This window comes from Pecten maximus, chromosome 4, assembly GCF_902652985.1.
Source record: "Pecten maximus chromosome 4, xPecMax1.1, whole genome shotgun sequence".
Lineage (NCBI taxonomy): Eukaryota > Metazoa > Mollusca > Bivalvia > Pectinida > Pectinidae > Pecten > Pecten maximus.
The window spans coordinates 20,688,984-20,716,462 of NC_047018.1; the positions used below are offsets into that span (position 1 = coordinate 20,688,984).

The following is a 27,479-nucleotide window of genomic DNA, read 5'->3' on the forward strand; positions in this document are numbered from 1 at the left end:
TATGAAACTCGTGTGACTACAACAATGGGAAGCGGATGTTTTACGTTGAGTTTTAATGTTGGTGCTGACTGGTGCAATATTCGTGTATGTTCGAGCCCGCATTCACTTCCATTTCCCGTTATATTTTGCATTAACGAGAATTCGAATGGCATCAAACAACTCTAGGTCACCAATTGAAATCGACGGTTCTCTTCTTGAAGGAGTAAGTTTAATCTGTATATGGCTTCGAAAATATACAAATTGTAGCAAATGAAAGTTCTTGGCAGGTGATGAACTAAAACTTACAAAGGGAATTCGTGTTTTGGCTATTCGATGTTTCTTCCCAGAAAACATAAGTGAAGTCGTGAAAATACACCAGCACTAAATTGTTTAAACACATATTCTTTGTTATATGATAATAAGAAATAAATAATGTTATAAAATCACGACTTGTTCATCCAGTAAAATACAGACGTTTCTTAGATATCAAACTGTCTTTTCTTCTGAAGACCTCCCCAACCTGATATAAATGAATCGTGTGGATACACTGTAGATGCAGTTATTGTAATAAGTTCCTTGTGATAGTGAATACATGATTTATATTCATCAATAGGGAGGCCAAATATTGAGAAATGCTGCAGCCTTGAGTTGTGTGAGATGCTGTCCCATCAGAGTATACAACATAAGAGCTGGACGGAGCAAGCCAGGTCTTAGGTAAATGTCTTCTGTGATACATTACCTGTGCATGCAACTGTGCGATAACAGGTAATAGGTCTATACCTAGTGACCATGCATCACAAGAGACTTTGCATACATGTTATTAATGTTATCCATTTATCTTAGCTAAACTTCAAATGTTATTGAAAGAACTCGGATTAGAGCCTTTATCACAATACACATTTGTATTAAAACCATTTTTAATTGTTTTAACCACTGATACATGTGTAACCCAGTCTTATATGTGTACATGTCTATGTATGTAAATCTGTATATGGTCAGGGTTATATAATCACGTGATCTTGACATCCGTGTTGTGTGTTTGACATATATGTTGACATTGACCTGGACTCGGGACATCTGCAATGCGACAAGTACGACACTGACCGGAACTCGCACTGCACGCTCCAATTTCCCGCCGGACATAACACTCTAACATCCGGTCTGATGACCGCACCATCATTATGTGTTTTGCTCGCGAGGGCAACACATCGTAGGAATCATAATACTAGCCTTAGCTGCAAAGCTACTGAAGGATCGGGGTGCCGGATAGTCTGGTTTCTTGTATAAAGGAACCCGATGAAAGGAATAAAGTATGTTGCAGAGAATCGTTGTCCGATTGATCTTTAAAAAGAGCCTCATGTTACAATGGCGCCCAACGTAAATTGATAAAGAAACCAGACGGTATTCCGGCCAAGAGGGTCCCTTTGCTGGAACAGACTATAGAGGTGGCGGAAGTGACCAACATGTGTTGTTTTGACGTCCGTGAGACTGATGAGTGATGTACAGTACCTGTGATTCGTGGAGAGATGGAGTCGAGGACGCCTCTTTCAGGTCCGGGGACCAAGGGATGAAAGCGGAATGAACTTTTGAAAGTGACTTTTGTTGTATATTTCATGTGTATTTGATTATGTTGTGTTAATAATATGTATTTTGTGAGTAGCAACTGAGTGTAAGTATGATGTGTTAGGCCAGGGATAACTGTATTTATATCCTGTGCTTGTCAGGCTATCTGGTTAATCCTATATGATTTATATTTATACCGGGTTGCAAATTCTGTCGTCTATATATTTATACTCTATCTAGATCTATTTCTTTTTGCACATAGATTATTAACAAAAGCTTGCAATCACGTACAAGACATTTTGACTGTTAATGACTGATTTGACCAAGTTATTTGTTGTGTGTCATGTATTGTATGTTGTTGAATATTATATAAAGTACTGTGAATTTGAATTGCAGCTAGTGTAATCCATATCTTGCGAATTTCAACCCAAGGCAGACCATTGTGTACCAATGCAGTTTTCGAGAGATAACATGTATTACAGCAACAGGTTGACAGACAGTAGCGGTTTGGAGTTGTGAGTAAAACTGCATGTGCATGGTTCATTTATTTTGTAGGTGATGAATAGCAAGTTAAGCAAATATGTAGATAAACCCATTTCTTTCAGTGGTAATTTGAGTAGGAAACCAATCATTTTGACTAGTAGCAAGGGGTTTTCTTTGAAACGAAATGTGGATATTGCTAGCAAGATAGGTGTAGGTATTGAATTTGTTTGTAAGGCAGGTGCAAGATTTGCAGATTATTTACCCTGGTTACATAAAAATTTAGAAGCGCGAGTAAATGTTTTAGGAAACATTGTGCTGTATATATGGTTAGGTACCTGTGACCTCACTGTTAAGCAGGGTAAATTTATTAGTCTGAGGCATTCCTCCGATACATGTGCCCAAAATTATCTTGTCCATTATATTACAGAGTTTAGAAAGTTTGTAGCAAAGTTTCCCACTGTAAAGTTGGTTTTTGTAGAAATACCTCCATACTCAATAGTGGAATGGAATCGTAGCAAGGGTCATTGGAATCCAGAGTCATTTCGTGATCAAGACTTTGTATTGAGAAGTCGAGTTACCTGTTTGAATGATTTTTTGCATTCTATTAACAGTGACTTGGGGACAAGGTCACCCTGTCTTAGGGTTGATTTGTTGAAATATAGGAAATCTCGTAAACAGGAGGGTTACAGAGTTTCTATTCATTTTCCTTTCTACAAGGATGGAATTCATCCCGGCACATTGTTAGCAAGATGTTGGATGAAAAAGTTTGTGGAAGCCATTCTGACTGACTGTCTATAGATAAACTTGGAATATCTATTGTTTTTCATTGGATTGCTTGTATTTTGTTGTGTATTTTCAAGTAGATTGTTTAAAGAATGCACACTACGTCACTGGCATGGCAATAGACTCAAGTACCTTGTAGGTAGGGGTCGCCCAATCACTCGGAAACTTGTGTCAGTATATTGTTTATGCCAAGTGTAGGCGTGTCACTATTTTTCTTCATTTTTAATATTGTATATATTGTAGGTAATAGTTGAAGTTACTCCACCTTAACATTTGGATTAGTTGTATATATCAGTATTTTTTCAAACTAAACCAACATGTCTCTGACACAAGAGGAGTTGCACATGATCAGTGTATTGAGTAAGAGTGGAAAGTTCAAAATAACTCCATTAGTCCAGTTACCCTCTAGTACTCCTTATAAGAAAGAACCAGATTTCGAGGAATTCACTGATACAGAAGATGAGAGTGAACTTCCAGGAATAGGTAACAACCTTCAAAAAGGTGCTTTGGTACCAAATAGGGATGTAGGACACTTGTCTGGTAGTGTGAATGAGGGTCGTGATCATTATGCTGTTCAAGGAGTTCCCAAGATACCACCTTTCTCTGGTGAGGATCTTAAAGGGGATGTGACCTTTGGAGAGTGGCGATATGAGGTACGCTGTCTCCAGCATGATCCAGATATTTCTCAGAACCTACTCATGCAGGCTATCAGGAGATCATTAAAAGGGGTTGCTAGGCGGATGCTTAGGTCTTTGGGAGAGACAGCCACTGTAGGAGATATTTTAGAAAAATTGGATACTTTGTTTGGTGATGTGTCTACAAATGGAATGATAATGCAGGAGTTTTTCAGTTGTTATCAATTGAAGGATGAGAGTGTTACCAATTTTGGGTGTCGGTTAGAAAACATGCTTCAGGTAGCAATTGAGGGTGGTTATTTAGATCGAGCTGCCAAGGGAGAGCTACTCCGGCACAAGTTTTGGACATCTTTGTCCTCAACAGAGCTCAAAAGCCAGACTCGCCATAAATATGACTCTTTAAAGAGTTATGATGAACTCTTAAAGGAAATTCGTAGGGTTGAGAAAGAATTGAATATAACACCAAGGCAACCCATTTCATCAAATGAGAGTGCCAAGGGCAGTAGTGGCAAGAAGGCTCATCAGCATGTTATTACAAATAGTTCTGAGTCAGAGAGTTGGAATAAAGATATTAAGGTCTTGGAGAAAAAGATTGATGATAGGTTGCAGAAGATGGATAATAAAGTAGATAAGATCTGGGAAGAGCTTAAGAAACCCTATCAGGGTAACCAGAGAGGCCGCGGGGGAAATAACAGAGGTTATAACCGTGGCAGGGGTAGATTTAGCAACAATGGACAGAATAAAGAAAGTCAGAAAGGGAATAACCCAAACGAGTAGAGGTCTCTACTGGTGGCCATGTGGGGACCTTATCTGATAAACAGAAAGGCCAAATCTTGTTGGATAGAATGGTGGGGGTGTCCAATGAGGGTACAATTCTTATTGAAGGTGTTGAACTCCCTGCTTTGATTGATAGTGGATCAATGGTCACTACCATATCAGAATCTGGTCTTTGCAGGTTACCAGGAGAAAATCAGTTACTGAATTTGAATGAACTTGGTTTGGAAGTGTCAGTAGCTGATGGGTCACCATTAGGTTACCTTGGATATGTGGAATGCAGTGTTAAATTACCTTTTCTATCAGAAGCTGAGTTCTTTGTGCCTATTTTGGTAGTCCCCGACACCAAATTCAATGCTAAGTGCCCAGTGATAATCGGTACTAATGTAATTAGGCAGTGTAAAGATCTTTTGACACAGGAGGGTTGTGATGTACCTCCAGAGTGGAAACTAGCAGTAGATAGTATCCAGGCTAAAACTTTTGTGGTCAAAACTCTAGGTAAAAAAATGGTAAGATTAGATCCCTATGAGTCTGTAGTTGTTCAGGGAAGGGCTACAGGTTTAGATACAAGCATGGGTGAAGTTGTAACTGAAAACTTGGATACTGGTCTGAGTTATGCAGTGTGCCCACGTGTAGTGAAACTGGGTAAAAATGCTCATGTAGCTAGGATACCAGTAAAAATTTGCAATATTACTGCAAAACCAATGATTATTAAACCTGGGTCTAACTTATGCCAAATACAAGAGGTCAAGGTAGTTGATAGTCTGGGTACTGATTCGCCTAGCCAGAGTCGGGACACTAAGACAACCAAATCTGTACCTGAGGATTTGGGGGCTACTATAGCCACAGATAACCTAAGTGAAGACCAGCTGTCTCGGGTGAGAAAAACACTTACAAGCTGGTCGCATGTGTTTTCCACGTCTCCCTCTGATCTAGGTAAAACTAGTTTGACTAAACATGAGATAGAATTATTGGACGAGACACCATTCAAACAGCCCTATCGAAGGGTTCCACCTGGCATGTACGAAGAGGTACGCCAGCATCTGAAAGACATGCTTGATGCTGGGGTAGTTAGGGAATCGAATAGTCCATTTTCTTCCAATATAGTGCTGGTTAGGAAGAAGGACGGGTCTCTTCGTTTCTGTATTGATTATAGAATGCTTAATTCTCGAACCAGGAAGGATGCCTACATGCTTCCTCGGTTTGATGATGTGATTGACACTTTGAATGGGTCTAAATTCTTTTCCAAGCTAGATCTTAGGTCGGGGTACTGGCAGGTTGAGGTCAAGGAAGAAGACAAACCAAAAACTGCATTTTCTGTTGGGAATCTAGGATTCTATGAATGCAACAGAATGGGGTTTGGTCTGACCAATGCTCCCGCAACTTTCCAGCGTCTCATGGAGAAGTGCATGGGAGACCTGCATTTGAGGGAGTGCTTAGTGTTCATAGATGATATACTGATATTTTCCAAGACTGTTCAAGAACACCTTAACAGGTTGGAGTCAGTATTTTCTAAGCTTGAACAACATGGTCTAAAGTTAAAAGCCTCCAAATGTGAATTTTTCAAAACTAGTGTCACATATCTGGGACATGTAGTGTCAGAGGATGGTATCAGCACTGATCCTGACAAAACAGCTGCTGTCACAGATTGGCCTGAGCCAAGAAACATCAAAGAACTCAGACAGTTCTTGGGTTTTGCAGGTTACTATAGGAGGTTTATGAAAAACTACTCTAAGATAGTTGAACCCCTTAACTCCTTATTAAAAGGACATGGAACTAAGAAGTCTTCTAAGACGCATGACAGTACAACAAAGACTGTACCTGCTAAATGGACTTGGGGCGAGCTTCAGCAGAAAGCATTTGATGAAGTCAAGATAATGCTCGTAAACACTCCGATTTTGGGGTATGCTGATTACTCGTTACCCTTCGAAGTTCATACAGACTCTAGTGGGTCTGGTCTTGGTGCTGTTTTATATCAAAAACAAGAGGGTAAGCTGCAGGTGATAGCATATGCTAGTCGTGGTCTTAGACCCAGTGAGAAAAATTACCCAGCACATAAGTTAGAGTTTTTAGCTCTGAAATGGGCTGTCACAGATAAATTCCATGACTATCTTTATGGTATGGAATTTGAAGTCGTGACAGATAACAACCCGTTAACTTATGTACTTGCAAAGGCAAAACTGGATGCTACCAGTCATCGTTGGGGTCGCAGCACTGGCAAGCTATGACTTTACTATCACTTACAGGGCAGGCAAATTGAATGCTGATGCTGATGGTCTGTCTCGCAAACCTCAGCTATTTTCTGAGGAAGTGAAAGCTATTTGCCAAGCAGCCTTGGTATCTGTCCCTTTAGCTGAGTGCCTTACTCAGGATGCTGTCCTTCCTTCGGCCGGGGGGGTGATGGTATCTGGAGAAGAGTTAGGTAAAGTCGATTGGGCGGCTGCTCAGAGAGGGGATGTGACCATCAGTAGAGTTGTTCAGCTCATCACTAGCGATCCTTTTCCCAGGAGAGAAGCACTAAAGAGTGAACCTGCAGAGGTACTAAGATATTTAAGGGAGAGAAAACGCCTTGTGTATGAGAATGGCATTCTCTATAGAATCGCTAGTGTTGAAGCTGAGAGAGTGAAACAACTACTGCTCCCTGCAGCTTATCGGAATGATGCACTTAAGGGGGTTCATGACGATGTAGGTCATATGGGAAGAGAGAAGACTCTGTGGTTAGCAAAACGTAGGTTTTATTGGCCTGGGTTAGAAGGTGATGTCAACACATGGGTAGAACAGTGTGAACGCTGTATTTTGCGAACACCTGTGAGAGCGGTGGCAAACTTAGTCCCTATAGAAACTTTCAAACCTATGGAACTGGTGTGTGTTGATTTCTTAAGCCTGGAAAAGTCTAAAGGTGGTTTCGAAAATGTGTTGGTGATAACAGATCATTTCACGAGGTATGCGCAAGCTATTCCGTGTCGCAACCAATCAGCACATACTACAGCCAAGGCTCTGTATGAACACTTTATTGTGTACTACAGTTTTCCAGAGAAACTTCACAGTGACCAGGGCCGCAATTTTGAGAGTAGGGTAATTAAGGAACTGTGTAAACTTGCGGGTGTGAAAAAAACGAGAACTACTCCATACCACCCTATGGGGAATGGTTCTGTTGAGCGATTCAATCAAACACTTATTAAGATGCTCTCTACCCTTGAGGATGACAAGAAGTCTGATTGGAAATCGTATGTCGCACCTCTTGTGCAGGCCTACAATGCTACCAAAAATGATTCCACCGGTTTTTCTCCCCATTATCTGATGTTTGGGTGGCACCCACGTTTATCAGTAGATGCTTTCCTGGGATTGGAGCCATCAGACCAGGGAAAGGGGGCTGATCATCAAACATACATAACCAAACTCCGGGGGGAAATGGAGTATGCATATCAGGTCGCTACGGATGAAGCACGGAAAAGTGCGGCCCGGAACAAAAATAGATATGACATGAAGATTCGAGATTCTAAGCTCGAATCTGGTGATAGGGTGTTAGTGAGGAAAGTAGGTTTTAAAGGAAAACATAAACTTGCTGATAGGTGGGAAAAGAATCCTTACGTAGTCTTGAGTATACCAGATAGTGAATTACCTGTGTACAGGGTAAAGTTGGAAACTGATAAGGGGCCTGTCCGGACTTTACATAGAAATATGTTGTTGCCCTTTACAGCTATTCCACCTGGAGAGCATATGCCGGAGGTCGACTGCAAGGTCACTCCAAAACGAGGCATCAAGATTGTCACTGATATTGATCAGGGTCATCCTGAATCCGATTCTGACTCGGATAACTCTCAGGGCTATCATACATATGTGATCCCACAGAGAAGGAAAAAACCAGGATTACCTCCCTTGGACAAAGGTCAATGGAGACATGAATCCAGGTCTTCTCATAAGAGTATCAGTAATATAGATTCCCAAAACAACACTCCTCCAATAGCATTGTCATCATCATCGCGAGATAATTCGTATCATAGCGAAACCCGTATAAACAGTGATTCCGCTGGGAACACTGGAACTGACATGAGTCACCTAAATACTCACGTAAAGGTGACAGATGATGAATATGCTGCCAGTCATATCAGTGACACTGATATCAGGGAACAGAGTACAGAATCAAGTCCTGGAGTTAGGCGGTCTCAGAGAACCAGAAAACCTCCAGAACGGTTCGGTCAGTGGGTTTGTTCCCAAATGAAAACCGATAGACAGGAAATTTATGTTTAACCATACGTGTAGTATACAGTTTTGTAATGAGGTATAAAATATCACATTTTACATTTTATGAATGCCAGTTGTATCTCTGGTTAGGATGGATTGTCAAGGACATACATAATAGAGTATAACCAATTTGTAGTTGGGATTAGTGTATTCTGTAAAGTGATGGCAATACACCTATTGTTTTATCTAGTCTACTCTGGTATGTATCAGAGTATGCTGGTAATCCGTTATCGATAATTTAATAATTGTGAAAGTTATTATTTTACAGGAGGAATAATTTCCATTTATTGCAGGAGCTGCTCTCTTCGTATGTTGTTACATGTATTATGTAGTTAAGGGGTTGTAAATAACTATCTATTTTTCTCATAGGTCGTCCAAGAATGGCTGTAGGAAAATGTGGGACACATTTTCATTAAGGGGGGGAATATGTAACCCAGTCTTATATGTGTACATGTCTATGTATGTAAATCTGTATATGGTCAGGGTTATATAATCACGTGATCTTGACATCCGTGTTGTGTGTTTGACATATATGTTGACATTGACCTGGACTCGGGACATCTGCAATGCGACAAGTACGACACTGACCGGAACTCGCACTGCACGCTCCAATTTCCCGCCGGACATAACACTCTAACATCCGGTCTGATGACCGCACCATCATTATGTGTTTTGCTCGCGAGGGCAACACATCGTAGGAATCATAATACTAGCCTTAGCTGCAAAGCTACTGAAGGATCGGGGTGCCGGATAGTCTGGTTTCTTGTATAAAGGAACCCGATGAAAGGAATAAAGTATGTTGCAGAGAATCGTTGTCCGATTGATCTTTAAAAAGAGCCTCATGTTACACATGTATTAATTTATTTTTTTTTAACAGGCCGCAGCACCTGTCTGGCCTCGCGCTAATAAATGACATTTGTGGTGGTCGGTTAGAGGGTGGAAATGTTTCGTCACAGGACATAGTAATCCATCCTGGTAAAGTGAAGTCTGGATCATACATGGCTGATCCTGGTACTGCTGGGTAAGGTTACCTTCTATGTATTGTGATGTAAAACGTTAACTCATGAGACATAAATCGGTACACAAGATAACATTCTTAAATCTTAAAGATGCCAAATTGTCTCGTGTCATATGCTTAGGTTTACTTGTGTAAAATCATGATGCATCTTTCACCAAGATCATAGGATTAACTGAAAAGCTTACAAGGACTTATCTAGTAATTCTGTAAGTCTATCTTTATCATTGACACAAGGTTTTGTGCTCACTGCTTTCTTTCCTATTTACATTTTACTACTACATAAAGTCAGGAAGAGTGATCTATTGTCTATAACATGAGTATTTAATAGAATGATAGATTCCAGAAATTATCATTCAACCATTGATAAATAACCATGCTTCATTTAGCGATAAACACTGTGTTTGTAGATGTGTTTTTCCAAAAAATTATTACTCTGCCATGTTCTTTTAAACAAAAGAGTTGTGTGTGATTTAAATTTGTCTTTGTTTATATTCCTCAATTTATTGGAAATATCTTGCAGGAGCATCTGTCTGCTGATGCAGGCTGCTTTACCCTGTTTGTTATACGGTCCTGCTGAGTCTCACCTGACTTTGAGGGGTGGTACCAATGCTGATATGGCACCACAGGTCGACTACTACAACTATGTAAGTCACACTGTTACACAAGGGATGTGAATGCTGCACACAGGGCTCTTTGTTAGATTTAATTTATTTTTATAAATAAACTAATTTCACATCAAGTAGATTAAGAACAGACCTGATGTGACTAACTAAGAATTTAAATCAATCATACACATATTTCTTATCAAAATGAAGACAATATCTTGCTTGGTCAATATTCCCAGGTCAAATAATTGTAAAATAGGTGATGATTTCCTCTAATTGGTAAGGGAGATGATAATTATTTTGTTTGCTTAATTTCAGATATTTCAACCCATTGTTGCTCAGTTTGGAATGAAGATGGATATCAACATTAAGAGAAGGTAATGTTAATTTGTAATTATATATTTGTGGATACCAGTATTTTTGTAAAGTTTGTATGACTTAGATTATTCACCCAATGGGTACAAATTTGGAATCTTAATAATTCTAATCAAAATGTACCAAACAATATGATCTGCAGATTTTTCTATTGATTTAACCAGAAGATATAATTCCAAAGCAATTTGGGTAAAATATTTTGCTTCTTCTAATTTGTTTGTTTGTGTGTGTGATAGCTGATAAATAGGCATTTAGTTGATTAGATTAATGTTTCTGTGTACAAGACTTAGTACTCTTTGATATAAATATTGTTTTTCTGCTGTCTTATAAGGGTTGTTAACCTTATAATTTGCTGTAATTTATTTATGACATATAGATTGTTATTCCAGCAATGTTAGAGAGTCACAGTAATATCAGACAATAAATCAGCTGATCAGTATCCTCCAAGTTATAGGAGTAATATTCTAAGAAACTTAGTGTGTCTGATATTTTTTGCCTATCTGTGCTCCATGAAATGAACAATTTGGTGTATATAATATTTTATAAATATATGTTAGATTGATATATTTCTCATATATTTTCCAAATACCTGGTATATTTTCAGGGGTTACTTTCCAAAAGGTGGAGGGGAGGTAGAGATCACTTCCTATCCAGTAAAATGTCTAAAGCCAGTGACAATGATGGATGTTGGACAGGTGGTCAGGATATATGGTCGTGCTTTTGTGGCAGGAGCTCTTCCTATAAAGGTACAAAGTATGATGTCCCCTTGATTTGTCTTGATCAAAGTTTGTGTCCTAATTTCTTTGATAAATCATAACTCAGTCTGGATTTTAATCATTAAATAAACAGGAGTTAAAGCCCTTGTTTTTTATTCATATTAAGTTTTGCAAGAATTATGGCCCTTTTCCTACATGTACCTTCTTGAAAGCAAATAATATGACGGCTCTTCTCCTGTTGAAACAAGGGAACAGGTGAGGGTTTTGCTATGATAACTACTATTATTTTTTTTATGAATGAGCAGACCTGGGATACCAATGTAGTAAATCTGTCCTGCTTATCTTTAAAAGTAACTCATTTACATTTCACTTACATTCACATTATACAAAAAATATTCTTTCAGGTTGCAAGTATAATGCAGAAATGTGCAAAGGATTTTATATGTCAGGACTTCCCTAATACGCCAATTAACATCGATGTGGTGAAGGAGCCACAGCACATGGCTATTGGTACTGGTACTGGCATCATGTAGGTCTCCGACATTTATGTTCTTATGTAATGATGATCTTGTTAACATATAAAATGTATATGGACCTTGCTATTGTATTTGAATTAATCTAACATTTATGAAACATTCATGTTTGAGATTATTACTTAAGATTATTTAAAAGATATATTTCAAAACAGAAGCCTTTTCATTGTAATTTTACTTTTAAAAGTAAGTGTTATTTTACCCTTCAGATATCAAAATATAACATTGTAAAATAAGTGCTATTTAATGTAATTCATTTTTGTTCTGTCTTCAGATCTTTTGGTTGTACTTTGTTATCTGTGTACTGAAAATGTTGAAATTTCCGAATAAACATGATGTCTGAAACCATTTTTATTTTGATAACAACAGAGTAGTAGCGGAAACATCAACAGGATGTTTACTAGCAGGGTCGGCATTAGGAAAGAAAGGTAAGCTCAATTGTATCATATATGTAACCTGTATGCAATGCAGAAACACCATCGTGTAATTATAGTGGTTTAATATATGGTCCATTATATTACTCTCAGACTTAATTAGATTGTGAATACACTGGGAAAAAGCTTTGGATGGTATGTACTGGTTGGTCGACAGCTCTGTAAACGATTCTAACTATATTTGTAGACCAATCAGACTGCCCGTTATAAAACCACTCTAAGATAGATAGCCTACTTCCATTACACAGTCGATGCATCATTTGCTAGCATGGCCACTTTTGGTCCATTTTCTCATGTTGAAATCATTGTCTCATAACCAAAGGATAACATGCGTTTAATTTTAAAGATTCTGTACGTTACAGAAGTATTTATTCATTTGATATTTTAGTCAGATTAAACTGAAATTGAAAGTGAATAGAAGCTCACCACAACCTAAGACTTTTCAAGTGTTACACCTTGTTGATATAGTAGAGTAGGGGCTAATATATATATATTTATAAAATACTAATCAGATGCAGAGGCCTGTGGTATAATACAGTTTAATTCATTATTTTGGCTCTACTTATTTTGTCTAACTCTCGATTTGTTTTGAGAGGTGTTAATATCTTGTGTGTCTAACTCTCGATTTGTTTTGAGAGTTGTTAATATCTTGTGTGTCTAACTCTCGATTTGTTTTGAGATGTGTTGATATCTTGTGTGTCTAACTCGATTTGTTTTGAGAGTTGTTAATATCTTGTGTGTCTAACTCTCGATTTGTTTTGAGAGTTGTTAATATCTTGTGTGCCTAACTCTCGATTTGCTTTGAGAGGTGTTGATATCTTGTGTGTCTAACTCTCGATTTGTTTTGAGAGTTGTTAATATCTTGTGTGCCTAACTCTCGATTTGCTTTGAGAGGTGTTGATATCTTGTGTGTCTAACTCTCGATTTGTTTTGAGAGTTGTTAATATCTTGTGTGTCTAAAACTCTCGATTTGTTTTGAGAGGTGTTAATATCTTGTGTGTCTAAAACTCTCGATTTGTTTTGAGATGTGTTGATATCTTGTGTGTCTTTAGTACCATCCTTTTTCTCTGCAAGTTGAAGTTCTGTCATTGTTTCCACAGGAGTTCCCGCCGAGCAGGTGGGCAAGACAGCAGGTGAAGCTCTGCTCAATAATCTGTGTCATGGAGGTTGTGTAGACGAATTTCTACAGGACCAGGTAGGCACATCATTGATGTACAAACTTTTCAGATTATCCTTGAAAAACTCATGGGATAAAAACTTAACCATCGAATTCAAACTCAAAATCAATTAAACAAAGGTAAAATATAAACAAAATTATAATTATCTTAATGAAAACTCATGAAAAAGTACAGAGAAAGTTATACCAGGGATTCCGGAAAGAGTTAGCATCTTCTGATTCATCGACAGCACCACCTATACAAATCTAGTCAAATATTGCATCAAATTGATACTAATGGAATGTTTTGACTTGTTTTCAGATTATTAGTCATTTGGATAGAATTGATTTTAAAACATTCTACATATATATCTTCTCATAGTATTTCTTATTAAAATCAGTTGTCAGTAATACAACAATCAGGGCATAATGATGGTTATAAACATTGGATATTAAAAGTCAAAAGTCACAATTACCAGGTACTTGGCCTAAGGTTTTTATGTAGGTAGAGTTAGGAAGTAATTAATATTGAGAAGCTTATGCCAACATGCAAGGTCACAGTTCACGGTTCTGTGAGTAGGATTTTTATTTCTAATCTTGTTCTTTTCCAGCTAATACTTCTGATGGCTTTGGCAAAAGGAAAGTCCCAGATAAAGTGTGGACCTTTGTCTCTACACACAGAAACTGCCATACACATAGCAAAACTTCTAACCAATGTAAGTACATAAACCATACAACAAACAATTGTTCTAATATACCGGGTATATTGTTTAAAAATAGTTCATTGCTTGCATATTAATACTTCTTTTAGTAAACTTACCGCTTGGGTCGAAATTGGACACTTATAGTATATAAAACATTTTTAAAAAGAAATTTGATAGTTTTTGCTTTTATTTTCTTTATAGATATGAGTTATGCTATAAATAGACTCTTACTCTCTTGGCAATGCATGTTTGTTAAACTATTTAAATATTTTAATTTCTCACTGAGCTTTAGGAGCAATATTATCGAAGTATTCACCTATACACTACTTTGACTTGCATGTGAGATCGTGTATATTGAGTGTGGTATAATATTTTGACGTTTTTAACTATGTGAATTATGTTTTGAGGTTAAGAGGGCATTCTGTTAATGCCATGATATTTTACCAGTGCATCATCTGAATCTATACAATATTTACCATCACAAGGCTATAAGTTGGAACATTTTACAAAAGTATCATATTTCTGTGTACATACAAATATGAATCATATTACATTTGTTGAATGTGTGATGTTATTTTCATTTCAGGCAAAGTTTGATGTGAAAGAACTATCAAAGACTTCAACTATTATAGAATGTGAAGGAATAGGACTGGAAAATATGCAATTATGACAGTGCTACTTGTATTGAAACAACAGTTTTTTTCTCGATTTGTACGGTTTCGTGTAATGATCCCAGCCTTCTGATGAGTAGTGGCTAGTTTATCTACTCCAGATGTGATAGGGCCTGGGGCCTGCCTCTGTAGACTCGCACGTGTTACTGTCAGTGGACAAGCATTGAAAGTCCACCAATGCTTCATGAAAACTATTGGAAAACTTGGTCTATACTTGTTATTTCCCAGCCAGTACTTACTGAAGAATAAAGGGAGTGTTCGTCCGGTTAAAAATATAGGGTACATTCATCCGGTTAAAAATATAGGGTTCATACATCCAGTTGAAAATATAGGGTGCGTTCATCTGGTTGAAAATATAAGGTACATACATCAGGTTAAAAATAAAGGGTGCCTTCATCTGGTTGAAAATATAGGGTACATACATCCGTTAAGAATATAGGTTTATGCTTATTTGGTTAATGAACAATTCTGTTCAGATAACTGTGGCACTAACCCTGGAGTGGAAAATATTATATTGCTGCTGAATCCACAATTTCGACATAATTTGTAATTTACATACAGTATTTCAGTATACTGCTGTTATAGCTACCTCAAAATCGCAATGGACAACTTGATAGTAAATGAATAAGAAAAGAAAAAAAACTACATGTCAGGAATAGAAACAAAAATAAAGAAACACCAAAACGAAAGGATTGAATTTATGTACACCATGAAAAAATTGAAAGAAATAGAATATAGCGTAGAGGGCGTGCGAAGAATTGACTTGCCTGTATTGTGTATGGTACTCATTTATAGTGCAAATTAGTGAAGCATTTTTAAAATAGAAAGTAGTACTGCTTTATTAACCATGCAGCATTATCATTTTGGCTGTAGTTTGACTTGAAACCCAGCTTTAGAATTGCTTACCTAGACTATCAACTCTTGTTCGATACTGATACATTGGGGTGTATTTTGAGCTTTGTACTAGAAATGTGATGAATACGTATTTTATAAATTATAAATTGATGCTTTTCTACATTTAGTTAACACGATCAATATAAGGTTTTCCATACTATTATTTTTTTATTTTTATCCTTTACACTGTAAGCACTAATGTATTTTAAAGTTCCCTTTTAATATTCTAAAGGAAAATTACACTTTAAGTGTTAATGGTGCTACATAATGATTCTGCACAGAAGACAATAGTAAAACCAACTAAAAAATCACATTTGCTCCTGTGGTGCTATGTCTGATTACAATTTTAAAATGAATTAATACTATTGCAGCTAACATTTGGATGTTGTTCAAGGTCGGTTACAGGATTTTCAGTTCGTGCGCCCCCCCACGACCCCCGTTAAATCCGCCAGTGCTGTCACGATTTTCATAGCATCTTGGATTTCGGATGCCTCTCTCTGGCTTCTGATGCATTTCTCCATTCCTGTCGATGCCTCCTTCTTTCAGAAGTATTGATTTGATATCAATATAGAGGTCGTCATTCGCCCGTTTTGTAATTCTATTTATTGCAATAAATATCACGTAATAAATTCAATGATGGTCTGCTTTATTTTATTCATGTTCTGAAAGCTCACAAGAAATTTCCACAGCGATGTTAAAGAAACAGCCATTGAAAATGTTCTTTTCTTCCTAGATGTTATATGCAAACGGAACTTGCTGTAATTAAAAAAAATATGAATTAAATGTACATCTCTGTCCCAGCTCTTCTGTATGCTATATGCTATGTGCAGTTAATATTCAACAATGCTGTTCAACTTAATCTTTTTAAAGGGTTTTAAACAAACACCTTGATTAATTGCTTAATTGCAACATAAACTTATTCAAATTGAAACTATTCAATCGGTGATGTATTTATCAATTATGAACCTTTGGTGAGGTATATGGTGTTACACCGACCTGGTATAGAGTCAAGAGGGCGAAACCCGAGGTCAATATGGTGTTACAACGACCTGGTATAGAGTCAAGAGGGCGAAACCCGAGGTCAATATGGTGTTACACCGACCTGGTAGAGTCAAGAGGGCGAAACCCAAGGTCAATATGTTGTTACACCGACCTGGTAGAGTCAAGAGGGCGAAACCCGAGGTCAATATGGTGTTACACCGACCTGGTATAGAGTCAAGAGGGCGAAACCCGAGGTCAATATGGTGTTACACCGACCTGGTAGAGTCAAGAGGGCGAAACCCGAGGTCAATATGGTGTTACACCGACCTGGTAGAGTCAAGAGGGCGAAACCCGAGGTCAATATGTTGTAACACCGACCTGGTAGAGTCAAGAGGGCGAAACCCGAGGTCAATATGGTGTTACACCGACCTGGTATAGAGTCAAGAGGGCGAAACCCGAGGTCAATATGGTGTTACACCGACCTGGTAGAGTCAAAGAGGGCGAAACCCGAGGTCAATATGGTGTTATACCGACCTAGTATAGAGTCAAGAGGGCGAAACCCGAGGTCAATATGGTGTTAAACTGACCTGGTAGAGTGAAGAGGGCGGAACCCGAGGTCAATATGGTGTTACACTGACCTGGTATAGAGTCAAGAGGACGAAACCCGAGGTCAATATGGTGTTACACCGACCTGGTATAGAGTCAAGAGGGTGAAACCCGAGGTTAATATGGTGTTACACCGACCTGGTATAGAGTCAAGAGGGCGAAACCCGAGGTCAATATGGTGTTACACCGACGTTGTATAGAGTCAAGAGGGCGAAACCCGAGGTTGATATGGTGTTACACCGACCTGGCATAGAGTCAAGAGGGCAAAACCAGAGGTTGATATGGTGTTACACCGACCTGGTATAGAGTCAAGAGGGCGAAACCCGAGGTTGATATGGTGTTACACCGACCTGGCATAGAGTCAAGAGGGCGAAACCCGAGGTCAATATGGTGTTACACGGACCTGGTAGAGTCAAGAGGGCGAAACCCGAGGTTGATATGGTGTTACACGGACCTGGTAGAGTCAAGAGGGCGAAACCCGAGGTCAATATGGTGTTACACCGACCTGGTAGAGTCAAGGGGGCGAAACCCGAGGTCAATATGGTGTTACACCGACCTGGTATAGATTCAAGAGGGCGAAACCCGAGGTTAATATGGTGTTACACCGACCTGGTATAGAGTCAAGAGGGCGAAACCCGAGGTCAATATGGTGTTACACCGACGTGGTAGAGTCAAAGAGGGCGAAACCCGAGGTCAATATGGTGTTATACCGACCTAGTATAGAGTCAAGAGGGCGAAACCCGAGGTCAATATGGTGTTAAACTGACCTGGTAGAGTGAAGAGGGCGGAACCCGAGGTCAATATGGTGTTAGACTGACCTGGTATAGAGTCAAGAGGGCGAAACCCGAGGTCAATATGGTGTTACACCGACCTGGTATAGAGTCAAGAGGGTGAAACCCGAGGTTAATATGGTGTTACACCGACCTGGTATAGAGTCAAGAGGGCGAAACCCGAGGTCAATATGGTGTTACACCGACGTTGTATAGAGTCAAGAGGGCGAAACCCGAGGTTGATATGGTGTTACACCGACCTGGCATAGAGTCAAGAGGGCAAAACCCGAGGTTGATATGGTGTTACACCGACCTGGTATAGAGTCAAGAGGGCGAAACCCGAGGTTGATATGGTGTTACACCGACCTGGCATAGAGTCAAGAGGGCGAAACCCGAGGTCAATATGGTGTTACACGGACCTGGTAGAGTCAAGAGGGCGAAACCCGAGGTTGATATGGTGTTACACGGACCTGGTAGAGTCAAGAGGGCGAAACCCGAGGTCAATATGGTGTTACACCGACCTGGTAGAGTCAAGGGGGCGAAACCCGAGGTCAATATGGTGTTACACCGACCTGGTATAGATTCAAGAGGGCGAAACCCGAGGTTAATATGGTGTTACACCGACCTGGTAGAGTCAAGAGGGCGAAACCCGAGGTTGATATGGTGTTACACCGACCTGGTATAGAGTCAAGAGGGCGAAACCCGTGGTCAATATGGTGTTACACCGACCTGGTAGAGTCAAGAGGGCGAAACCTGAGGTCAATATGGTGTTACACGGACCTGGTAGAGTCAAGAGGGCGAAACCCGAGGTCAATATGGTGTTACACCGACCTGGTAGAGTCAAGAGGGCGAAACCCGAGGTCAATATGGTGTTACACCGACCTGGTAGAGTCAAGAGGGCGAAACCCGAGGTCAATATTTTATATTCTACCAGGTCAATAAAACACCATATTAAACTAATCAAAGATATTTGATTTCTATATTAGAGATTAAACTTGCTGGTATAAAAGTAAACAATTGCATTATATTGATCTTGATAAAAGGATATTTCCATTGGGGCAGCACTATCTTTTTTAAAAAAAAATCGGGTTAATCAACATATTTACTTCCGCGTGGCCATGTTTTATCCAATGGGAATGGTGGAAAATCTTAACCATATCTATTACATGTATTTGTATATATTTACATTTGCTCCGCATTTCCCCATTGACACAATGCTAAGAGGCAGTTGCCACCATACGCCTATAGCACCCAGTGCCTCAGGCTATAACACCCAGTGGGTCATGTGACATTAAAAAAGGCAGGATTTTTTGTTGTTGTTGGTTCAGTTTTTTTCAAAGTTGACGGAAATGGTAAGACAATGTAAATATAAGTATTGAACAGTGGTTTTAATGTTGTTATAGTCGATATGGCTGCAAGACGTAAGTTGGGCAAATGTAGCATGGAAACCCTAACGGGTTCCCATGCCATTTGCCCACCATACATCTTGCTGCCATATCGACAATAACAACATTAAAACCGCTGTTCATTGCTTAAATAACCAAATAATCCATCATTTGAAATAATGGCAATGTTATTTACATCCAACTCTCCATACCGATAAGATACTAATAAAGATTATTGCAGGCTTACTTACTTTGGGTACCTGATATTTCTATCGATGCATTGGTAGTTTGTAGAATCGCATGTAAACTTACTTTTGAAATGCATATCATTACTTAAGAAAATATGTTCGTGAAGCGCATTAGGAGCACACTCTAAGTGCAACAATAACTAGCCAAAATAGAGGATACTTCGTGTCCACCTGGACAAAGAACAATTGAATTCTGCCCACGATGTTAATTTTACAACCTTAGAGACAACTCATGTTGTGTGTTTAAAACATTCAAAAGGTTCCAGGGACTGTGCTGTGGCCTACATAGTGATCAAAACCAAAGTGTACGATAGAATTAACGCTTTTAAGCAAAAAGCCCAAAATTTACATCAACCTAACATGATGATAGGAACAAATTTGAAAAGTGACCTGTCATACACCTCTGGTGGGAAACATTAAGTAGGCCATGTCACAGGCCCTTGGGACCTTTTGAAGTTTTTAAAACATAACTCATGGGTTATCGCTAAGGTTGCTACAAATGTAACCTGGTTTTGGTCAAAATGGTTCGTGAGCAAAATTCCTTTGTTTATCTAAGACGTCCTTTCCAGGTATATATATACTGTAACTTTCAATGTTAGATTTTTAACCAATCTTACGAAACACAAAATAGATAACTACCGCGTAAAATAGAGAGAAAAAATAAAACAGATTGGTGAAATGTGTAGCATACAATTAAGATAATACTGATATCTCAGATGATTATCTATATATAAACAAATATAACTTACTAGTGGCCGCTCACATATATAGAGGTAAGCTATGAAACATTGTTGTGATATCCAAGTAAAGTTGTTATCGTCGTCCATTTTAATGCACATTTGTGTATCCAACTTCTGTGGTTCAGGACTGATGTAGCTGGTGAATGTCGGGTCGTCATTAGTGATGATCTTTTGGACAGACGTACCATCAACAGATCTCAACCCAATCCACCTGTCAAACTCTGATAATTGATAATTAATTTGTGCATTTATCATGTGTGTTAGTTGTTACTTCAATATCCTATAGATATGATTTATTCGGTATTCACAATATAAAACGATACTCTTAAAACACAATATATATAAATGTATACAAGGGACTGCCATTTAACACATGTCTTATCTATTGTGATCTAGTGGAAGATAATGTATAAACTGTATGAATATGAATGTAGATTTTCTCCAGTGAAAGTAAGGATACTTTTGCAGCATTTCATGTAAACATACTACTCCTATACGTATATGAGGTCTTATTCCACCTGATTATATTGGTGGATATTGCAGTCTGTCAAAAAATTCCTGTCGTGTAAACCTCTAATATTATTGGAGTAGTAAACATACATACCTGGTGTATTTGGCAGTGCTGTGGTGAGTCTGGTTCGCTCAGATTGGGCCAATGTCGTCAGAGCTGTATTTTCTGCCTCGGTATCAGGTATGGCCAGATAGCCCCCCATTATTCTACATTGTGCCTGTTATTAAATTACAAAGTGAATCAACATCCTTATATCTCATTGTTTCTCGTATCTCGAACTACTATGACTAAACTGTGCTCCGTGTTTATATGAATAGTTATGTGTTACAACAGTCATGATAAACTATATAATACCCTTGGTCCTACACTGTAATGCATGTTCCATTTCATCAAAAATAAAGACGACGACCGCTTTTTTAACAAGAGGCCCATGGGCCTTAACGGTCTCCTGAGATTTGAAATATTTCAGTTAATTTAATTGACCCTTTTTGGCCCCGCCCATCAGCCCCTAGGGGTAAGTCAGGGCCAACATTTGTATACCACTTAGCTGTCATCCAATGCTGATAACCTTAACAAAGAATGAATTTCAATAGAAATCAAACAAATCATAGTCAAAAATGTAATTTCCCTAAATAAAATATAGTAAAGTTTACCCCCTCCCCAGTGGCAAACTTGTGACCCCAGGGTCATGAAATTCATAAATTTAGCACCATAAGACCCTTCCACCTATGAAGAGTATTTGATTCTACTTATTTGGGTCTTGAGAAGAAGATTTTTGAAATTTCAGTCAATTTGACCCTTTTTAGCCCCGCCCATCAGCCCCAGAAGGTCAGTCAGGGCCAACATGTACATACCAACAAACTGCCATCACAAGCTGATAATGTTAACCAAATTGGAATTAATTCTAATAGAAATAAACAATCATATTCAAATATGTGATTACTCTATATAAATTAAAGTAAAATTTACTCCCTTCCCTGGGGCAAATGTGTGACCCCAGGGTCATGAAATTCATTATTAGTAAAGCACCTAAGACCCTTCATCTATAAAGAGTATTTGATTCCACCTTATTTGGGTCTTTAGAAGAAGATTTTTGAAATTTCAGTCAATTTGACCCTTTTTAGGCCCGCCTATCAGCCCCTGGGGGCCCAGTCAGGGCCAACATGTACATACCATCAAACTGCTTTCAAAAACTGATAATGTTAACCAAGTTAGAATGAATTCCAATAGAAACCAAACAAATTATAGTTTAAACTGTGATTTCCCTATATAAACTATAGTAAAGTTTACCCCCTCCCCAGGGGCAAACTTGAGACCCCAGGGTCATGAAATTCACAATTTTGGTAAAGCACCTTAATACCCTTCCATCTATGAAAATTATTTGATTCCATCATATCTGAGAGAAGAGAAGAAGATTTTTGAAATTTCATCAATTTGGCCCTTTTTAGCCTAAAATGAAATAAAAAAAGACTAATCACATTATTATCGGTGTTCACGCCTTACCGGTGTTGTTTACAGATACATTTGTGATACGTGTATTTTAAATGATTTTGTGACGATGAGACAATAAGTCACGTGAATGCAGTCGCCAGCACCATTTAGAAATTTATCCAATATATACATTGTGTTTTATAGTGTCATCAACTCTAGTACGAACATAATACAAACATTTAATTAAATCGGTACTGACCTCAGCACCGTACCAAGTTGTTGGCGTGTCACTAAAAAAATAGCATCGGTTTAGACGTTTGAACCATCCCTCGGGGCAACTTTCTGCAAAGCAGCAAAATCAACAGTCATGCCACAGTAGAACATCCTTTGCAGTAGCTGGTCGGAATAACATTATGATAGTTATTTTAAGTGTACTTTTGTTGAACTCTGATATGATTAGACTACACTGACAACATTATACTGACAACTACTCCTAGGGCATCATAAACATATCATCTATTATTGAAAGAAGCAAAATAATACCTTATCATACTCAACTCATATAACTCTCTTTATAAGGCTAATTCAGTAGTAAGTCAATTAGTGTTGTTGAGAAGATGTATTTACTACGATATATTTTTCGTATTGTGTTAAGTATATTATGACGCCCATTCGAATGAAAGCTGTGTTAATATCGGCAGTGTTTGCTGCTGCTGTAAGTATAGAAAATTTGTTTTTAACCAAACAGAATACAATTCGCGTCAAAATGTCAATCTTTATAGTGCTTCTATATCAGTTTGGCCCTTTTAGGATTATCTATCTTTTAGGATTATCTATCTTTTAGGATTATTTATCTTTTAAGCAAACTTAGTTACGTCTCTCGTATCTAGAAAACTTAAAAAGGTGCTAACTTTTACCCAAACTTGCAAAAGCTACTTCTAAAATCAATATTTCCGCAATAAATTATTTTGCATTTGTCACATTTGTCAGGTTTCTGCTCCATAACTCTTAAACTGATACTTTGATTTTCATGAAATGCTGGAAATATAGTGTCAGTAAGGTATGATATTTTAGGATTGTTTTATCAAGATTTAAAGTCAAATATTGTCATCAGTAAATATTTGATAGCATTTGTCTGGACATGTTCTTTCTAATCTTTGCCCACAGATGACAGCCTTTTTTTAACGATATCCTTACTTCTATTGCGACAGGGGTATCATAATCACATCAGTTTATTCTGTTGGCACTACATCATCTACTGGGGGGGGGGGGGGGGGGGGGCATATAGAATGCTGGGTATTTATCATCTCTCTACTGGTGGCGACACAGGCGATACAGATAATGCCGGGTCTTTATCATCTCTCTACTGTTGACGACACAGGCGATACAGATAATGCTGGGTCTTTATAATCTCTACTGGTGGCGACACAGGCGACACAGATAATGCTGGGTCTTTATAGTCTCTACTGGTGGCGACACAGGCGATACAGATAATGCTGGGTCTTTATAATCTCTTCTGTTGGCGACACAGGCGATACAGATAATGCTGGGTCTTTATATCTCTCTACTGTTGACGACACAGGTGACGTATCCATTTTGTGTCTTAACGTTCCTATTGTTGGCAATATCTCCTTAGGATTATTTTTAATATTTTATCTGTTGGCAGCACACGGGACAATTCCACTTATGCCGATTTATATTACGTTTACTGATGATCACACAAGCGACACGTTTCATTCGTTCAAAGATCATTTTGAATAACGTATTATCATGTACGTTAATGATGCAGACTGGAACCTAGTTTGGGGTGCTGTTCATTCAAGCGTCCCTAACACAAATTGTATGATTTAAATGATTGAAAAGAGCTCTTGGCTGAGATTTACTAAGCATCTTAAGTTACAATTTGTATCGTAATCTTAAGTTACGTTAAATCTCCGTCCTACTAAACTTCGTATCTTAAGTTACGCATAAAATGACGTCGTAACTTAAGATACTTAGTAAAACTCAGTACAGATCTAATTTACTGCAATTTTCTTGTAAAATACTTGCTTCAGTGAAGTTTCTGTTTATATTTGATGCTGTCTTAATATTGAGAACAAATTCTTTCTTAACAACTTACCAGTATTTTCATCAGACGTCGTGCCCACCAAGGCGTAATTAGATACGTATCCATACGCCAAGGCAAGTAAAGCCCGACCTAAATATAGAAATAAACAAATTGGTACAAGCATGGATTCATCACAACATATTTCATTGTAATAATGTAAATTGTTGAAGGCTGTATAATATTATCCTGGAGACGGTTCCGGTTTGTGGGGGTGCAGGAAACGAATTAGGATGTACATTTCATTATAATAACCATCTCTTAATTGATTATTGATTCAAAACCTCGTCAGTATCTTCCATACCTGAATCGCGCATCTTTGTGACGTTACGTTGGTGTGCATTTTAATTTGAAATGTTTTATTTTTGTATTTTTTACAGCCCATCGTTATTTTTTTTATGTCATTTAGGACCAAATAACACAATCATCAATACACCAAACAAAACAAAACTGAAACAATTAAACACCCTCTCAATGCTTAAAGATATAAACTCACAACATTGAACATATATAAATCATTGGCTATAAACGAATAAGCATTGCCTTATAACTGACTTTTTACACTGAATATCGAAATGTTGGTTATCTTTACTTACTGCCAGATATCGGTGTTCCAAGAAATAGTGGTTGTTCTTGACCACTGACCTTTCCGATACTGTGCACAACCAACAGACAAACGAGGAACCGTGGAATCCACATTCTAATCAAAACAAAATAGTTATATATGTCAGGAATTCTCGGCCAAGGTAAAATAACGTGTGTATTTTTTTTATTTAACATGTATTTTATGTTCTTCAATATTTCTGCTCTATTCAGGCCTTCCGACGTGATTTTTGATAACTTTTTACAAATTATCAGAATGCAGTATCCATAACTGGCCCCCAATCCTCATGGGTGGATGACTAGTGGATGATAAGCCACAATGAACACTTTTGTCTTTAACTCATGAGTAAAGGGAATCCTGTCACGGATGCTGGATTTGATATGTTATATCATTATTATTATGTTATACTCATTGTTATCTATAGAAGATAATTAATATAGACTACGCCTGTTGTTCATTTGAATTTGTGAATTTATAATACAATTACAGATTGTAAACATTTTTTGGGCAGTTAAGGACGTTACAGATATTCCCAGGAATATGACCAAAAAATATGACCAGCGTAATTGATAAGCTATCATCAAAACGTCCTGGGATCGAAATATTATTCATATTCATCATTTTAGTCGAAAAGTGCTACATCTCCGACAATTGAACACAAGGCAAGACTATTGCATATTTTTATACAATACAAAATGTTACATGCATGTACATCACACTTTAAGCGTTTATCACCCTTCAAAGAACTCCGTCGTTCTCTTAAGGGTGATAAACTCGGAAATTGCGATATACCATTGATCATGATAAATCGTTGTCGGAGATGTAGCACGTTTTAAATAAAATGATGAATATGAATAATATTTCAATTACATACATACAATATTTAATTAGCCATAATCACTGATAAATCTAGACGATGTAGGCTCCATGGGCCTCTTGTTTGTGAGAAGCGGTCTTTACTCTGTAAGCGATGTAACATCTTTGAGGAAAATCGAATTCTCTTTCAGTTTATTATATATTTGTCGTTTGATTTCCAGGTGATGTTTGTTTGGCTGTGAGACCGATCCTTTGTTGTGTGTGTGTTGTTATGTTATAGACTTGAAATTTCAAGATGTTCTTGGTGTACGATCCACACATTGTTATATCAAAGAAGTGATATACACAATGTACTGTGATCCCAGGTTAAGATATATTATATACAAGTATATTGTAATACCAAATAAATGATACATTATGATCCCAGGTTAAGATATATTACACATATTATACATACATTAGTGTAATACCAAATTAGTGATACATTGTGATCCCTGGTTAAGATAAATACATTGTAATACCAAATTAGTGATATATTGTGATCCCAGGTTAAGATATATACATTGTAATACCCAATTAGTGATACATGTATATTGTGATCCCAGATTAAGATATATTGTACTTTATTGTCCACATTAATATGTTTTTAATCCTGTGCACAAGGTCCTGATACGATGTCCCAACCCACGGTCCATAAATATATGTTATGCTATGATGTATTTATATTTATTTTAAAGAAAAGTTTCACCATTATAACGATTAGTTATCCGAAATAGTGTGCAAGTGATCATGAAAAATTAGAAAACTTGAATGGCAGGTGAATCGATTGGCATGAAAGGGTTACTCAAAAATGCATATATTATTGAAATATGTTGTGATTTCTTCTTACACACAAAATTACCTTGATTGTCGTCCCTAATAGATTTTACAAGCGCAAATCAAACAAATTTGATTTAATCACTGGATCACTAATTACTGAAGTGCATCGAAATGTTTCTTTAAACTGTTATTACTAGCAACAACTTTATAATAGTAACATTTTGATAATGTGTCATTTTAAATGCCCTACCTCTTACGGTAACCTGTTCACTGCTCCTATTCCAAACATCCAGACAAACGTTTCTATACTTGTTGATATCGTCCCATTTCGACTAAATATGACAGTTAGCCTTTAGCATCTATAATTCTAAAACATGCCTCTGGATGGAACCGCAATCTCGAGAGGTAGTTCATCAACATGATATATATACATGAATACCACTAACGCTATCTTAGTATGAATCTGTCCCAGCCCACTTCATCAAAGGTAATGATGACCATGTCCAGATGTACTAGTTATATATTATAAAATGTGTTGATATTTTGAGTTTAACAATTTGTTCCTAATAATACATAATCAAACATGTTAATTAGCTAATTGTTCGAAAGAATGAAAAAAATATATATTTTGTGTGCACTTTGTGACATTATGTAACTGATACGCCTCCGTTAATATTGTAGTTTATTGATAAAACAGTGAATCTGGTATTATATTATCTTTGTATTTTATTCAAGGATCTACATTTAAGTCTATATTTGTTCGTATTTTCCACTCGTTTTTATCGATTTAAAGTTATAACATTTTCGTTTACATTTCTGTACTATCTGTTGATTTTAAAATGAACAATAGTTTTTCCATTGCATGTCTTCTTTTTGTCACTATATTATCTGTCTTA

The 27,479-nt window shown here is 37.6% G+C and overlaps 2 protein-coding genes across 2 annotated transcripts; one reads left to right on the forward strand and one right to left on the reverse strand.

The window, feature by feature from the left end:
* On the forward strand, positions 1–16,202 carry LOC117325463 (RNA 3'-terminal phosphate cyclase-like). Its single transcript, XM_033881679.1, has 11 exons — positions 1–202; positions 593–693; positions 9,340–9,483; positions 10,001–10,124; positions 10,404–10,462; positions 11,065–11,206; positions 11,581–11,705; positions 12,079–12,137; positions 13,244–13,338; positions 13,911–14,015; positions 14,590–16,202. The coding sequence occupies exons 1-11, from the start codon at positions 56–58 to the stop codon at positions 14,671–14,673; spliced, it is 1,185 nt and encodes a 394-aa protein (XP_033737570.1). The 5' UTR covers positions 1–55; the 3' UTR covers positions 14,674–16,202.
* On the reverse strand, positions 16,201–26,983 carry LOC117325464 (perlucin-like protein). The gene is made up of 7 exons (XM_033881680.1): positions 26,834–26,983; positions 24,941–25,044; positions 24,360–24,437; positions 22,500–22,582; positions 20,903–21,026; positions 20,308–20,519; positions 16,201–16,324 (listed from the first exon to the last, which is right to left on the reverse strand). Exons 2-7 carry the CDS (start codon positions 25,041–25,043, stop codon positions 16,298–16,300), a joined length of 627 nt encoding a protein of 208 aa, XP_033737571.1. The 5' UTR covers position 25,044; positions 26,834–26,983; the 3' UTR covers positions 16,201–16,297.
* Between the last annotated feature and the right edge of the window lie 496 nt (positions 26,984–27,479).